Source organism: Staurois parvus, unplaced genomic scaffold (assembly GCF_062004578.1).
Source record: "Staurois parvus isolate SC_StPar_1 unplaced genomic scaffold, SC_StPar_1.0 ptg000198l, whole genome shotgun sequence".
NCBI lineage: Eukaryota > Metazoa > Chordata > Amphibia > Anura > Ranidae > Staurois > Staurois parvus.
This window is the reverse complement of record NW_028317994.1, coordinates 7,072,008-7,089,928: the sequence shown is the minus strand read 5'-3', so window position 1 is coordinate 7,089,928 and position 17,921 is coordinate 7,072,008. Positions and strand designations below refer to the sequence as shown.

General features: G+C 41.9%; 1 protein-coding gene and 1 long non-coding RNA gene across 4 annotated transcripts in view; one reads left to right on the top strand and one right to left on the bottom strand.

Moving 5' to 3' along the window:
- The window catches only part of FREM1 (FRAS1 related extracellular matrix 1), a 151,329-nt gene that overhangs the window by 69,198 nt on the left and 64,210 nt on the right, over positions 1 to 17,921 (bottom strand). Inside the window, exons 19-23 of the mRNA XM_089678089.1 lie at positions 17,466 to 17,688; positions 17,093 to 17,237; positions 14,389 to 14,530; positions 10,471 to 10,666; positions 4,024 to 4,288 (exon numbers count right to left, since the gene is read on the bottom strand). Coding sequence (XP_089534215.1) covers positions 4,024 to 4,288; positions 10,471 to 10,666; positions 14,389 to 14,530; positions 17,093 to 17,237; positions 17,466 to 17,688 — 971 coding nt within the window. The remainder of the gene's footprint in view (positions 1 to 4,023; positions 4,289 to 10,470; positions 10,667 to 14,388; positions 14,531 to 17,092; positions 17,238 to 17,465; positions 17,689 to 17,921) is intronic.
- LOC149461570 (uncharacterized) overlaps positions 1 to 17,921 on the top strand; it is a 522,205-nt gene that overhangs the window by 488,452 nt on the left and 15,832 nt on the right. The window lies entirely within an intron of this gene.

Sequence of the window (17,921 nt, the reverse complement as noted above, 5' to 3'; positions counted from 1 at the left end):
AATGTTATGCTCTCAAACCATAAATTCCAAATTAGAGATGGCATTATATCAAAGAGTATCATCGCACACATGCTAGGGAATTGTTCACATCTGAGCAATAAAAACCCGTATAAAAATATCTACGTGCAGCAGAGAGGTATCCTAAGAGGATACCTACCCCAGCATTGTGTGTAAAATGCACCATGCCTGCAGAAGTTTGAGAGCCATAGTTCACCATATATAACAACATAGATATGAACTACTTTGAATAAAATGGTTCTGTCCTCATAAGTTCATATCATGAGCTGCAATATACTGTGGTAAACCATTTATCTAAATGTCCTAGATTTTTTTACATTTTAGCCAGTGCAGAAATACTGAATCGTTTTACAAAATATATAATTATTGAGGTGAGATGATCAGTAATTGCCATTGGAAAATAATTCTTGACAGGCAGATAAAGCTTCATTTTAGTAAAGTTCTACAGATCCAGTGTATCAGCAACACTCCACTAATTCACTGCTCTATGCCACAAATCTGGTGAATAACTGGCTAAGCTGAAACAGTTAACATTTGAGAGTAAAAGTCTTTGGTGCTCAGCAGGGGCCACATCTTCAATTGAACATTACAGATCCTCTGTGCTGCCTGCAGCTCCATGGTGATGGAACTGGCTACAGAGGCTGCCATCTGTCATGGAATTTAAAAAGATAAAGAGAAAAAAAATGCAGAGGAGCAGTAAATAGTGCCAATTCAATGCAAAATCAAGCCAGCGTGTCAAAATGGAGGACATTTGCTTCTGTACTTGGCATACCGCTGCCGGCACCTGATGTCAGGGGTTGCTAATCACTCGGTGTCATCTGTCCAAACAAGAAGTGCCACATTCTTCTTACAGCCCAAAAGCATCAGACAATACGTAGTAATATTTCAGACTTGCGGAAAGTGCAATAGTGGAACATTAAATCTGATCACTCAGACACACATTAATTGATGTTGCCCCGGCTGTTCTGGCCAGCTCCCGAATACAGCCAAGGGAAGAACACCAGGTTAGCAGCCATGCTGGCCCCTGCCAGATTTTTAACAGCAAGAAATGTTAATTAAAAGAGTTTTAAAAATTAACAAGTCTTTGTTTTAGGGTTCCTAATTATATTTCCATTCTAAAAGAAAGGAGTTTTATATCACAAAGCTGGACCAGTGACAATCTCCTGTGAGATGACACTGTAACACCAGGTGCCATCATGCCGCTACCAGATGCAGCAGCTACTGAAAACACTCAAGAGCATACATGTTTCCAGTTTTTGCCTATTAATTCTTTAATGACACAGGGCCCCAACACTCTCTGTTTATTGGATTTTTTATGCCACAATAAAATGTGTCAGGGTTTTATAATAAGTCAAAATGAAAAATATTTCAAACACAGAGAACTGTTGCTATAAAATGTAAATATCAGGAAACAGTCTTCTCATGGATAGTCTGCTAACGTTTTAACAGAATAAGTAATCAGCTGAATTATCAGACTGACTGTAACTTGCAGTTTACAACACAGGTGCAAGGTTGCCAAATGTAAAGCAGGTTCAGGTAAGGAAATAGCATGCATACGTTGCAGAATAATACAAACAGATTATGAATGCTGCACAAATATGGACTTTTCACAGCAATGAAAGGGTAACGTGCAGGGGCGGACTGACCATTTGGACACTCGGGCATTGCCCGAGGGCCCGAGGTCAGTAGGGGGTCCCATGAGATGCCCCTGGTACCTTTCATAGGCTTTTTTGGGTGTGGCTTGAGTGTGGGCGAGGACACAGGGGCCCCATGATCCCCTATTGTCCGCAGGCCCAATGATTTATCAGTCCAGCCCTGGTAAAATGGCTACATAGCATAGTATCCATGAGATTCTATGACAACAGAGAGTCTTGCTGAGAAACACTGCTTCAGTAAAAAAGTACAGAACACAGCTACTTGCAATTAACTTCATGGACAGCATCTCTACCAGTGAAGTCCATGGGAGCTCTGGTAACTCAGGTGAACAGCTGGAGGGATTCAAGGCCAAAAGACACAGATGGGCACTTCCACTTGAACTGTAGCACATTGGTAGCAATTGTTGAGGTGCACCCTACAGTCTTACAGAAAAGCCGCATGCTAATAGGCACCTGCCCAGCTGCCTGCACACTGTTCTGACAATGGAGAGCCTCTCTTCTAGCTATAGATCAAGATGATTCAGAATAATAGGCTGAGTTGCTGAAGGAGGAACGTTGTGGAAATTATTTTCCCTGGGTGTGTTTAGAAGTTCAGGGAGTTGTGGAAAAAGGAGTTAAATGGGCATGAACCTGCATCTGAGCATGGTGAATAAATGTTATACAGAGTTTTAAAATGGACCTGGTCAATAGAGGAAAAACTGCTCAATACAGATGTGATTTAATACAATTTCACATATATTAGTAAATTCTTTGCACTCAAGACATAGAACCAGCTAAAACTAATAATCTTTCCTGATTGGCAGTTGGTGATTTGCAAGGTAATGTTTGTTTTGTTAGGCACTTTAAAGTGCTTCCCATTGTGTACCGCCCATGTTAAATTGATAAGCAGTTACATATATGTAAACCCTACATCTATGTTTCACTAAGTTTGGCATCCTGCCCCATTGTATATAGTTTTCTTAAGCAAATTAATGCAAAAGTTGCTAAGTTTCTTTCCTAGACATATTGCCAGTAACAAGACTTCCTATTGCAAGCTCACATCACTAAGGCAGCCCATCGGTGTTTCAATTTTCTTTCCTTGCACCATGGGTGCAAAGAAAGAAATTCACTTAATACCCCCATTACCACAGTCAGTGTTCATGGAGAATGTCTCCTACAGTGCTATTGTGTTCTGCTGGCGAGAATTCTGGGGAGCCTTTATGGTTGTCAGAACACAATGATTACTGCTAGTGGATATAGCCACTAGCAGTAATCACATGTAAAAAAATCTGACAGGCTGGTTGTACCTAAGTTGATCCATCGAACAACTTGGGTACAATCAGCCTGTGCATACATGGATTGAAATTCGACCAGTCCCTGCTGAACTGGCTGAATTTTGATCCATGTTTGGCCAGCTTAAGCCATTGTCTCACAATTAGCAGCATCATTGTCAACCTACCGTGTGCACTCTTTCAGTTGGTCATTGGGCTGCCTATCTGTTAGACCTGGAAGGCAGCCCAACAGCTAGCTGATAGGGGTTACACAGGAGACTGAATTCTGCTGCTGATTGTGAGAAAATGACTTAATGTCACCCTTTAACAGAAAGTGCTGTTATTGCCAGGAAATTTGCAACACATTTACAAAAATGTATTTGCTTAAGAAAACTGTATACAGTTGAATCATACCAAACATTAAGCATGGCATTTCTGTCTTGAGTCATACATATATCTTTATCTACATTACTATTTTTCCTGCTCTTCTCGATAGGTAGCACATACAGTAAATTGGTTATTACACTTAATATACTGGAAAAAATTAGGTGTTCTGTAAATTCAGCTAATTTTTACAAACGCAATCACTGATTTGGAGATATAATTGTCAACCATAAAAACTATAACATAATGCACAATAAATGTACAGAATGTGTTGTGTTTTTGAGAAATTACTTTGGTAACCCTCTTGCTTGGAAGCAATAGTGTCATGTTATTAATTTGTTTGTTGATTATGTATTCTTATTTTAAAAACAATCAAAATGGGAACAAGTTCTCGAAGTTACCAAGAAAATATTATTATCATTCATTTGCAAATAGTAAAAACAGTAACAGTAGTTTATCCAATGAAACAATGATCTGTTACTTTTTATAAAACTGTACTCAGATACTGCATCTTATCGTACCAGACATCAAGCACTAAGCTGATTTTGGAAAGTATAATCACACTTTGAAACAAAACTAGATTCACAATACTTCACTTGTTTCTTTGGTGCCAGGAAAGGCCAAGCTCCATAGTAGTGGAGAGATCAGGTTAATAAATCATCTATTAGCTCAGAATAAAAAGACAGACAGGAGAGGCTTGCCATCTAGACACCTACTTGAACATATCAGCAGCAGCTGCAGCTTTGCCATTGTGGAAGTAGCAGACAGTCTGAGCAGCCACATCCATCTGACTGAAGCTCGTTATGGGAATTCCAGGGTGGTTGACATATTCAATCTGGCCATACTGAGGCGGTGAGGAGAGCACGTAGAGCAGCTCTTCTGGTTTGTCAGTGCCATCAGAAGCAAAGAGCATATCAGTACTTATGATGGCTCTGTCACCTCTTGACACATGGATCATTTTCAAAGACAGTACAATGTCTCCTGAGGACAAATAGAACACACAAGAACACAAATATCATGATGAGATGGGTATACTCTACATATAGTATTTCCATTTAGGTACATAAATGATTTGTACATTGTAAAAATGTACCATTGGAAAACAGAGACCTTCCAGCTTATTCAAAGGGCGCGCATGACAAAAATGATATGAAAATATGGTATCACGCATCAGTCAGATTTAGCTTGCATGCTTAATGCAGCTTGGCACTTGTGTTTATCAGAACTTTAACCCCTTCATGCTGACCGCCTCCAGGCCCTTTAAGAGTTCTAAAAGCCGGGAGGTGGAGGCAGGCATTTGTGTCATGTGATCGCTGTGATTGGTACAGCGGTTGCATGACTGGAAAGCTCCCGATCGTAAGTATGCATCGGGAGCTTACCAATCCCCGACCAGCTACCTTGGGAGCATGCAGGAAGCACGTTCTCAGTGTGGTAAGTTGTTTAAACAGGGCCACATATATGTGGCTGCTCAGCTTTAAGACCCACCAGCTGAGCGGCTGCATATATGTGCATGGCTGGCGTCAAGAGGTTAAAGTATACACTCACCTGCCACTTTATTAGGTACACCTGTTCAATTGTAACACAAATTGCTAATCAGCCACATGGCAGCAACTCAATGCATTTAGGCATCTAGACATGGTGAAGATGACTTGATGAAGTTCAAACCGAGAATCAGAATAGGGAAGAAAGGGGATTTAAGTAACTTTGAATGTGGCATGGTTGTTGGTGCCAGATGGGCTGGGCTGAGTATTTCAAAAACTGCTGATTTACTGGGATTTTCATGCACAACCATCTCTAGGGTTTACAGAGATTGGTCCAAAAAAGAGAAAATGTCCAGTGAGGGGCAGTCGTGTGGATGAAAATGCCTTGTTGATGTCAAAGGTCAGCGAAGAATGGGCAGACTGGTTCGAGATGATAGAAAGGCAACAGTAACTCATGTCAATATGGACCAAAATCTCTTATGAATGTTTCCAGCACCTTATTGAATCTATGCCATGAAGAATTAAGGCAGCTACTAGTGTAACACCCTGCTATTATTCAGACTGGAAGATTCTTAATAAAGACCTCTTTCGTTGCCTCAGTCTTGAACCTTGTCATCAGCTGCTGAGGGCCCAATGTGAGCTAGCCTAAGTCTTTAGTAGTTTCCTTTGCTCAGTGGGGACACAAACATCTCAGAGTTTAGGCCCTTGGTTAAATTCTGAATTGCAGGACACCCAGAGCTGATTGATATTTTTTGCTGAAGGTCTTGACTTTTGCTTTGCTTTGACTTTTGGTTAGAGATGATAGAAATGCAACAGTAACTCAACCAACCACTTGTTACTACCAAGGTATGCAGAATACCATCTCTGAATGCACAACACGTCAGTGCCAGTTCTGTCAGATAAGAACAGGAAACAGAGACTACAATTTGCACAGGCTCCCCAAAATTGGACAATAGAAGATTGGAAAATCGTTCCCTGGTCTGATGAGTCTCGATTTCCTTAGAGATGATTGTGCGTGAAAATCCCAGTAGATCTGCAGTTTTTTAAATACTCAAGCCAGCCTGTCTGGCACCAAAAACCATGCCACGTTCAAAGTCACTTAAATCCCCTTTCTTCCTCATTATGATGCTCAGTTTGAACATCAGCAAGTCATCTTCACCATGTCTAGATGCCTAAAGTTGCTGCCATGTGATTGGCTTATTAGCAATTTGTGTTGCCAAGCAGTTGAACAGGTGTACCTAATAAAGAAGCCGGTGAGTGTAGGTAAAGGCAAATAATCTTTTCACTCCAATTAATGAATATTGACTCCATACACAGCTATTTTTGCATTTATGCAAACCTTTAATACTCACTTTAAATTGTTTAAAATTGTAACTTTTTTGATTACTTCAGAAGCTTTCTGTTAGCTACACTGAGTGCTGCTGATATGTACAGTGGGAGCTGCACTTTTGGCATCAAATTAGTGTCTATGATAAACACTGACTTAGGTTTAGTGCCTCTACATCCTCCTCCTTTTGGTGCCATTCATGAAGCATAGCATAGTGATGATGTCGTAGTTGTGCTTTGAGGATAGTACAGCAGAGGGATGGTACAGGGGCAGAATTCTGGTGCTGGTGTCTATCATACACTGTTATTAATCACTTGACCTCCGGAAGGTTTACCCCCTTCATGACCAGACCATTTTTTATTATACAGCACTGCACTACTACCAAATTAAATTTATGTCATTTTTTCATACAAATAGAGCTTTTTTTTGGTGGTATTTGATCATTTATTATATAAATGAAAAAAGACCAAAAATGTTGAAAAAAAAATGATATTTTCTACTTTCTGCTATAAAACATATCCTATGAAAAAATAAAAAAAAATCTAATTTTTTCATAAATCTAGGCCAAAATGTATTCTGCTACATTTGTTTGATAAAAAAAAATCCAAATGAGTTTTTTTTTTATTGGTTTGTGTGAAAGTTATAGCATCTACAAACTATGGTTTATAGCAGGGGTCCTCAAACTTTTTAAACAGGGGGCCAGTTCACTGTCCCCCAGACCGTTGGAGGGCCGGACTATAGTTTTAAAAAATAAAAAAGTATGAACAAATGCGGACACAGTACAGGAGCTGACCAGAGACTGCGGACATAGTACATGAGATGACCAGAGACTGCGGACATACAACGGCGGTGGGAATACTCTGCCAGCTGCTCCATAAAACGCACAGACATTTCCCCCCAAGTGTGTCTTATGGAGCAAAATAGTGCCCCATCATTAGTGTCAGTGGGAGGAATAGTGCCCCATCATTGGTGTCAGTGGGAGGAATAGTGCCCCATCATTGGTGCCAGTGGGAGAAATAGTGCCCCATCATTGGTGTCAGTGGAAGGAATAGTGCCCCATCATTGGTATCAGTGGGAGGAATAGTGCCCCATCATTGGTATCAGTGGGAGGAATAGTGCCCCATCACTGGTATCAGTAGGAGGAATAGTTCCCCATCATTGGTATCAGTGGGAGGAATAGTGCCCCATCATTGGTATCAGTGGGAGGAATAGTGCCCCATCATTGGTATCAGTGGGAGGAATAGTGCCCCATCATTGGTATCAGTGGGAGGGATAGTGCCCCATCAGTGGTGTCAGTGGGAGGAATAGTGCCCCATCATTGGTGTCAGTGGAAGGAATAGTGCCCCATCATTGGTGTCAGTGGAAGGAATAGTGCCCCATCATTGGTGTCAGTTCGAGGAATAGTGCCCCATCATTACTGTCAGTGGGGGGAGGAATAGTGCCCCATTATTGGAGTCAGTGGGGGGAGGAATAGTGCCCCATCGCTGGTGTCAGTGTGGGGGGGGGGAATAGTGCCCCGTCATTGGTGTCAGTGGGGGAAGGGGATAGTGTCCCAAAATTGCTGTCAATGGGAAGAATATTACGTCATTGGTGTCAGCGGGGGGAATAGTGCTCTGTCACTGGTGTCAGTGGGAGGAATAGTACGTCATTGGTGTCAGTGGGGGGAATAGTGCCCCATCATTGGTGTCAGTGGGAGGAATAGTGTCCCATCATTGGTGTCAGTGGGAAGAATAGTGCCCCATCTTTGGTGTCAGTGGGAGGAATAGTACGTAATTGTGTCAGTGGAGGGGAATAGTGCCCCGTCATTAGTGTCAGTGGGGGGGATAGTGTCCCAACATTGGTGTCAGTGGGGGAAGGAATAGTGTTCCATCGTTGGTGTCAGTGGGGGATGGAATAGTGCCCCATCGTTGGTGTCAGTGGGGGGGTGGAATAGTGCCCCATCGTTGGTGTCAGTGGGGAGAGGAATAGTGCCCCATCATTGGTGTCAGTGGGGGGTGGAATAGTGCCCCATCGTTGGTGTCAGTGGGGGGAGGAATAGTGCCCCATCATTGGTATCAGTGTGAGGAATAGTGCCCCATCATTGGTATCAGTGGGAGGAATAGTGCCCCATCGTTTGTGTCAGTGGGAGGAATAATGCCCCATCATTAGTATCAGTGACACCAATAATGGGGCACTATTCCTCCCACTGACACCAATGACACGTAACTTGCTGACCCCTGTTCCAGCATGGTGCTGCTGCAGCCAGCATACCTGGTTGCAGCAGCACCATCAGCACGGCACACTTACCTGTCAGCTGTCCTTCTTCACTCTGGCCTCTCTCTCACTCGATGTTCGCGGGGCCTTTCGGCTCCGCCTCCTTGCAGGTGATTGGCCGCCTGTGTGCCTTTCCTGAGCTGCAGTTCTGGCGACCAATCACCGGTGAGGAGGTGGAGCCGAGCGGCAGGATTGAGGGAGTGCCCGGAGTGAATGAAGGACTGGATTGTCGTGGGACTGGGACTGGAGCCAGGTAAGGTACAGCAGCCCCCTGCCCGCCCCTGTACTTAGTGTCCCTTCCTCTCCCACCCCTGCCGGCGGGCCGGATAAATGGCCTTGGCGGGCCGCATGTGGCCTGCGTGCCTAAGTTTGAGGACCCCTGGTATATAGAGTTAATTTGAAAATGTATCATTCTTGATATACTGAGTGCATATCTCTTTTCTTGAAATTCCTTAAAATGCCAGGGCAGTTCATATATCCACCAAATTACCCCTTTTTGGAAAGTACACAGTCTGAGATATTAAGTAAGAGGCATGGCGAGATTTTTGCAGTTCAGCATCATCCTAGGAATGGTGTGGCGGTGATCAGGGACACTGACTGGTGCCAAAAATTTTTTTTAAATTGTAATCAATTTTTTGTTACAATTTTTTTTTTAAACATTTTTTTCTTTATTTTTTTTACATACTTTCATCAGAGTAGTTCAGTGTCATCATAGTCACACTGTACTACTCTGCGGGGGTGATCAGGGAGTTTTGTTTTGTTTTTTTTTACACTTTGATTGCTGTTACAATGATGAACACTGCAATGTTTTGAACTGTCATGAATGGGTGACATTCATAACAGCTGTGATTACTAGTCATCTGTGATTGGCTAAAGCTAATCACATGGTACATAGTACTGTGTTTGGCCCATGTATCATGTGATAGCTATGAGCCAATTACAGCATCAGTGTATAGAATGCATAGCTGTTACGAATGAGATTCACAGCTTTATTGACATTGTGATCATGTGATTGCATAGCAATCACATAATCCCTGGGCTGTTCAAAGCAGTTCGGTAGTGGGAGGACACAGCTGTCGTGGGAGTGGCATGCTGTGTGCCCCTCACTCGAAGCAGGCTGGATGACATACAGTACATGAGGCGGCAAGTGGTTAAGCAGAGATGAGCTGGAAGTGCGAACCTTACTGTACATATCAGCAGCGCTTAGTAGAGCAGATGTAGTTTAAATATGAGTATTAAAGATTTGTAAAATGTAAAAAATAGCTGTGTCTAGTTTGGCTTTAATGGTCAAATCAACTTTTACAGATTTACATAGTTAGGATAAAAAAAGCACAAGTACATTGAGTTCATCCAGAAGACAGATAAGAATAACATTTGAAAAAACTTGCATCTTCAGAACCCTAATCTTGTAGTTATATCAGAGGAAGGCAAAATACCCTTATAAAAGACCAATTTGCTCTAACAGGAAAAAATGTCTTCTGATCCCCAAAGATAACCATGTATATATTGTATAACATTAGTTCTTATAAATATTGATAACAGCTTATATATGTGTACATTTTTAAAGCAATGTATAGAAATGGGTAAAACCAGCTCCTGGCCAATACTGTTATACTGTTATATTTGCTTTTTACTTGTAAAATGAACAAATGGTGTGGTCAGGCAGTGGGGAAAGCAAATATAATTCTGGGATGCATCACTCGAGAGAGCACCAGCTTAAATTAGATCTTTTTTAGAATATTGTGTGCAGTTTTGGAGACCTCACTTACAGAAAGATATGACAGAGTCCAGAGATGGGGAAAAAAATAGTACTTAAGCTAGCCATACATGCTAATATTTCTCTGGTTCCACCCTACAGGAACAGACATCCAGCAGAAGAAGTGGGTCAAGAGGCAGCGAGTGAATTTAAACATTTTGGGAGCTATAAACATAAAAAGGTCAAACATGTAAAAAAAAAAAAAAAGAAAAAAGCATTCAAACAAAAATCAATAAGAAATCAAATAAGGGGAAAATCAGTAGATCACTTGGTCAAGTTGTCTCTTTCTTCTGCCACACTCTGCTTTTACTTAAATTTTTAGACAAATTCAGCCTCATAAACCTACCCTTCTCCATATCTTTGACTTTGATGTGAAACTGTATTTGTGGTGATCTGTTCTTGCCATCCCATAAGTGGAAAGCAAAGCTGTCTTGATTCTTTAAACCCATTGGCCCAGTGTGCACATATCTAACTAGGTTCATATCAATGTCCTCTTGAGTGCACATCATACCAGCCTGTATGGTCACCCAGATATCATTTGTCTAAAATAACAGAAAAACAGTTCACAAAATGACATGTTGATTAGGATATTTTTGGAATCAGATCTTAAGGTATTGGTGGAAGAGAGAAACAAATGTAATGCATTTCTTATAGATAACTTGTACTATGGCTAGATTAGACAAAGATATAGGTTTGTTTCAAAACCTGGAAATTACCACTTGCCTTTTTCATGTTACCTCCACTGCCACCACAAAAAATCCAGTGCACGCAATATATTTCAAAGTCCAAACATGCTTAAGGCCATGTTCTTCTTCCCCACACGACAATGCTTGGGAATTGTCAGTCACTGAACATTGTGAAAAACAGGGGGAGTGTTACATGTTACCCCATACTCAGAACTACCAGCAGGAGTTTTGTACAGATGGGGGAGTGGAAAGGTAAGTGTTAACGCCTAGTTGCAGTGCTTTTTCCAAAAGAAAGTACATGTTTGCTTTAATAATGGACCTATTTAGAGTTGTCTTATCAAAGAAGCAGCCATGAAAACTTCAGCAGAGCTAAATATGCTGCTCACAATATGAAGTTAGATTCTTTACTCTTAGTTTGTTTTAATCATCAAAACTAACTGTATTTCATAAATACAGTTATATTAGACAGATATCTAATTTTGGTTTTAATCATTTTTTGACTGGCTATAGGTGTGAAATGCACCCTTTGCTCCACATATACAGTATATCCTCTGTTTTACCCTTCCAGGGAATCACGCCTCTAACTTACATTTACATGTACGTTTACAACTATATATATGTATGTGGTATGTATGTCATCATTGTATAAATCTAGTTTTATTAAATTTTGTGAAACTGAACTCCACAGTTTCTTGATGAAGCGAGCTGAAGAGCCTGAGAAACACATTGAATTATATCCCCACTCCACAGTACGGATTAGCCACCATCAATATGTAATATGTAATATGGTTACTGATCATTTTAAGCAATTATAAAATTGTGTCATGTTGATCTGTGGGGTATTAGTGGGTATTTCTCTTTGTGGAAGCTACACTGAAATATAGTAGCATCAGCGTGTGTGTGTGTGTATATATATATATATATATATATATATACACACACACACAGTATAAATATATATATATATATATATATATATATATATATATAAAACAGCCCTTGAAATTTCCACTCGCCTGCTCACATTGGACGAGTAGAAATAAAGTGGGGGCGAGCAGTGTCGGGACTAGGGGTGTGGGGGAGGGGTGGTGGTGGGGGCAGTGACAAGCAGTGATCTCCTGTATGGCTTTCAATGAAGCAGCTGAAAGCCGCAAGGAGGAGAGGAGGAGAGTCGGCTTCCAGCTGCTTCATTGAAAGCCATACAGGAGATCGCTGCTTATCACCACTGCACAGATCATACCTTATTGTTCCGTTTCTTTCCTGGCCACCCCTGCCCCTCCCCCTATCCACCGCACCAATAGGAGACAGGGCACTGAGGAGCACACAGCGGGGGGGAGGAAGAAATGAAACAATCAGGTATGATCTGTGCAGCAGTGACAAGCAGCAATCTCCTGTATGGCTTTCAATAAAGCAGCTGAAAGCCACATCTCCTCCTCTCCCTCCCACAGCTTCCAGCTGCTTCATTGAAGAAGGAGGGAGGAGAAGGAGAGAGAGGCTGGATCTGCTCTGCCTCTCCCTGTGCCCGCCCACACTCCAGTCCGTGCAGCTTCATAGGATGTGTGGGTGGGAAATTGAACACAGCAGCTGACAGTTCTGATGCTTCTGAATGAGCATGTGAGTCTGAGCTACCTTCCTTCCTTCCTACCACCCACCCCTTCCTTCTTTCCTGCCGTCCTTCCACCCACCCCTTCCTTTCTTTCTTCCTTGCGTCTTTCTTTCCACCCACCCTCCCGTCCTTTCTTCCACCCACCCTTATTCCCTTCCTTCCTTCCACCCATCCTTCCTTCCACCCCTTCCTTCCTTCCACCCGCCTTTTCCTTCCTCCCTTTCTTCCACCCACCCCTTTCTTCCTTCCTTCCTTCCTTCCTTCCTCCAAACCCTTCTTTCCTTCCACCTCTACCTTCCTTCCACCCACCCACCACTTCCTTTCTTCCATCACTCCCTTCCTCCCTTCCTTCCACGCACTCACCCTTCTTTCCTTCCTTCCACCCCTTTCTTCCTTCCACCCACCCTTGCTTCCACCCCTTCCTTCCTTCCTTCCTTCCTTCCTACCTTCCTTTCTTCCTTCCTTCCTTCCTCCCCTCTCTTCCTTCTACCCACCCACCCCTTCCTGCCTTCCTTCCTTCCACCAACCTCTTCTTTCCTTTCTTCCTTCCACCCCTACCTTTCTTCCACCCACCCCTTCCTTCCTTCCACCCTCCCTTCTTTCCACCCAACCCTCCCTTCCATTCCACCCACCTTTCCTTACTTTCTTCCACCCACCCACCCTCTCTTCTTTCCTTACACCCACCCCTCCCTTGCTTCCACCCACCACTCCCTTCCTTCCTTCCACCCCTTCTTTCCTTCCACCACTCCCTTCCTTCCACCCCTTCCTTCCTTTTACCACTCCCTTCTTTCCTTCCACCCCTCCCTTCCACTTCTCCCTTCATTCCTTCCAGCCATCCTTCCATTCATTCCTTCCTTCCTTCCACCCACCCCTTCCTTCCTTCCCTCCCTTTCTTCCTTTCCTCTCTCCCTCCATTCCACCCCTCCCTTCCTTCCACTCCTCCCATCCTTCCTTCCTTCCACCCCTCACTCCCTTCCTTCCCATTTCCCTTCCTTCCACTCCTCCCATCCTTCCTTCCTTCCACCCCTCCCTCCCTTCCTTCCCATTTCCCTTCCTTCCACCCCTCCCTCCCTGGCTTCCTTCCTACCACCCCTCCCTCCCTTCCTTCCTCCCCTCCCTCCCTTCAACCTCTTTTTCCCTTTCTTTCACCCCTCCCTCCCTTCCTTCCTTCCTTCCTTCCTTCCATCCTTCCTTCCACTCCTCCCTTCCTCCACCCCTCCCTTCCTTCTATTTTCTTTCTTCCTTCCTTCCCTTCATTCTGCATAAAACATTTAACAGTTTAATTTCATGACATAATTTACCAGGGCGTGTGTAGGGGCGGAATTAGGGGCGGGGCAGGTTAGGGGTTCGGTGGGGCAACTGGTGGCGAATAACTCTTAAGTACTGGCTAGTAGCTCAGGACTTGAAATTTTTTTTTTCCTAATTCATTTATTTATTTATTTTTATTTATTGTTGTAGGTCCACAAACCAACTCCTGTGAAAAACTACATTTTATGTGTTTTGGTTTTAAAACAACATGGTTTTAGTAATAAAAAGCATTGTCACCTCTGTCTTGCAAGAGGAGCTAAGCAGCAAAAAAAAAAAATAGCGTGATTTTTCTGGCTGTGCAGAGTGGACAATCACAAAGCTTGCTCTACAGAATTACAAATCATTTGGTAAATAAAATAATAAACATATTTTAACAATGTGCTTAGCCATTTGCGTTGAGTCTCGCTTAAAATTTGAACAGATTGAGCGCTGGAAAGCAGTAGGCTATATATGAATACAGATAGGGACTCATTATTTTTAATTTGATTGCATAAACCCCATTAAGCAATAAGTATATTTGAGTAGTCCTTTAAGAGAATCAATGAGTATTGCCCTAACTCTCATTAAATAAGAAAACTAATTAAATCATGACAGATAAATATAGAATAATATAGAGCTGAAAAATAAAACATAATTAAACAAGCTTGAAAGAGCTTGTACAAGCCTTTAATTGAAGTTGTCCTTGATCTGGAATCCTTTCAATCACAAAGTGAATTTGCTCTCGTGGCGTATCTTTATCTTCTGCTGACAGTACAGCACTTGAAATAATGTAATGTTCACCCATGCTTAGTATTATTTCACAGTGCCTTTAGAAAACAAAATATTAATCATTAACATATGCTTTATAGTATTCTTCATCTTTTATGTTTGGAAGGGACAGTATTAACCTAAGGCTTAAACTGATATCCTTGACATCAAGGTTGTAGTGCTCTATAGCTGACCATACTAGGCTTAAAAATTTCAGCCAATCCCTGCTGAATTGGCCAAAATTCCAGCTGTAGGTGGCTTTACCAGCACCATCCAGCTTGACAAAACTCAACTGAATAATCAAAGGGACTATGTGGAAAATTCTTGGTCAGGCAGTGACTGCATCCAGATATATGCAGTCACTGTTCATGTATTCATTCAGCTGCAGGTGAAGCAGTTGTCCAAACAAATTAGCGGGAAGTATAGATTCCTGTTTAGTGTGTATGGGGGGATTGATTGATTTCTCTTTGAATCTAAATGTGTATGGCTAGCTTTAGGCTCATTTTATCTGTTATAGGATTCCAGATGTGGTTCCCAGTCTTAACTATTTTTAAACTGAAAATATGGGGGCTCAGAGTAAATTGCCTCATACTATCACACCATGATCTCATTCTAGAGTTTTGTTATTTGAAAGACACAGAGTGGCTTTTAGTATAACAGTGTAACAGGATGAGTAATCCATCAAATAATCAGACCGTATCTGTGACTTATGGTTTACTAGACAGGTTTAAAGTTGGAATCAACAATGCAAAACAGGGTCAGAATGGAAAAAAACATGCTTGTAGTAGGGCGGAGTCCCCTGTTAGTTGGGATTTCTCACCCTTAGGGCTGTACAGACTGAAACATGGTGCGGGAAAGGCATTTTCTGTGCAAGTTTCCTGCCCTTGCAATGCCATTATTGTTAATGCCACCCCAAACTAATTTCTCAAATGCAGTGAGTGTGTGGCCACCAGACCACATGGTACCGCAGTACCATGCAGTTTGGTGTGGCGCAATCTAAAAAATTACTGATAGCACTACTTTTTCTGTATTCTGGTACATTTGGTAGGCCATTGAAATTAATGGTGTCAGGAATGGACTGGCCAGTAATGGTGGGACTCACCTGCCTTGTGGGCTGCAGTACCAGGGCTGGCCAGCGGGTGCTCCCAGCAATCAGAGACTCAACCCTGCAGCCAGCCAAACACCTGAAACTGCTTATGCAGGTGTATTTAAGTGATGGCCAGACCTGCAGTCTTGGCCTTGGTGTGTGTGTTTTTCCTGGGCCCTGTATCTTGTTCCTGCATTTCTGTTCCTGTTCCTGTCTCTGTCTGATTCGTTGCTGACCCTGCCTGATTCCGGACCTCTGCTGACTTCTCCTGTTTCATCCCTGGCTTGTGACCCCGACCATTCTCTGCCTGACCCCCTGTTCCTACCTGCCCGATTGTTATTGACCCGGCCTGCCTGACAACGCTTGCATTGTATATATTGTTATCTGTGGGTGGTTTGGTTTGGTTCGTTTGCACTGTGTTATGTTTTAGTATTGCACTGCGTTTATGTTTGTATTGTTAGTCTTTAATAAATTGTCTTATTGTTTATAACATATCTGAAGCCTGCATTTACCTGCGTCAGTCACATACCTCTGTTCACACCCCGGAGCCCTGACAAATGGGTTGTCACACCCGGAATGCAGACGACCACATGGGATCAAACATATTCTAGAGTGCACAGGCCCTTAAAAGAAATGGTCCCTGGACTGAGCTGTAAAACTTACATGCAGTGTAAAAGAGGTACCTAGCTTTGTTATCTGGCACAGGTGCCTACAGCACAAGGCTAGCTGAACAGAAAAACAATTCTTTTGACAGAATAGTTAGCATGAATGTACAGGCGTACCTCGGTTTACATATTTAATGCGTTCTCTGGGACGTTTCATATTGTGAAAAATTAGTAAATCGAAATGTGGTTTCCCATATGAATACATTGAAAACCAATTAATCCATTACAGAGGTCAAAAAAAAGTAAAAAAAAAAGTATTTTATCTGTTCAAAACTGTTTCTAAAGTGCACTTTAAAGGCATAAATACTGTACAGGGACGTTAAAAAATGTCCAAAATGTCTCCAAAACTCGATGCAAAAACCACTCCAACACCTCCACACTCGACACCACGTGCTACCCACAGACTCACGGGGCCAGCACTATAAACCTCCCAGGTGCAATTCATCCTGGGGAAACTCGCTTCGTATTGCAAAAAAAATTTGTAAATGCATTGAAAACCAATTAATCCATTTTGGAGGTCAGAAAAAAGTTGAAAAAAAAGTCTTATTGTTCAAAACTCTTTAAGTTCACTTTAAAGGCACGGGACCGACGCTATAAACTTCCCAAGCGCAATGGATTCTTGGGAAACATGCTTCGTATTGCGAAAAAAATGTGTACACCGAGGCATTATTTTCAATTAATTTTCATTCGTAAACCAAAAATTACGTTAACCGAGGCGTTCATAAACCAAGGTACGCCTGTATTTCAACTGTGTATATGGAGGGACAGATACTGGAGCTGTCATTGCTGATCTGTTTAAAAATCTCTTTTGGAATATGCTTAGGGTGTTGACAAAATTTACAGCATATGATGAATTAAATTTAACTCACTTTGTCAAGACTGGTTTTTCATCATTAATCCCATTGACAGTGACAAAGATTGTTCTTTCAACTTCATGTTTTCCATCAGACAACTGGATTGTGAATCTGTCTGCAAGGTTTTCTGAATCATCATGTATATACACTAGCTTCATTCCTATTCAAATAAAGAAAATATCAGCTGCACACATTTGTATGTGGCCACTGTGGTTGGCGTAAGACAAGCATATTTCTTATGGATAATGATACAATGTTAAAGGTCTGCCAATCAAACTCAGTATGTCACTAAACTCAGCTCAGTGTCTTCCCCCAGCACAATAAACATTTTGTGAATATTACTGCCAAACAAATTTTAGATATTTTCTTTTATTTTATAGATAATTACCATTTTTCAGGTGGTCCATGGAGAAATCCTGCACCGTAAGAAGTGTATTACTCTTCAGGCTTTTAAGTAACTCTTTCATGTTGTCAATACCATTGTTTTTCTCAAAAAGCATGCCATGCTTGGGTTGCACAGTAACACTGAATAATAATTTATTTGGGGGTACATCCATGTCTGACACATTAATTATGGAGGGATTTAACTCTATCATTTCTCCTTCCTCCACCTTCAAACAGAAAAAAATTAGTTTAAATATGGGCTAATGTTGTCTTGTGAGAACAATCAAGAACACCAACATGCTATTATCACAAAGCAGAACAGTCAATGAAGAAAGATTCCAGCTGCACAAATAATGCGATAATTTAAACTACTGTTAACTGCGTGTTGGAATAAATGTATGGTGCCATCCTACAAGTACAGTTCAGATATGACATTAAATCACCAAAGGTCCCTAAGGAA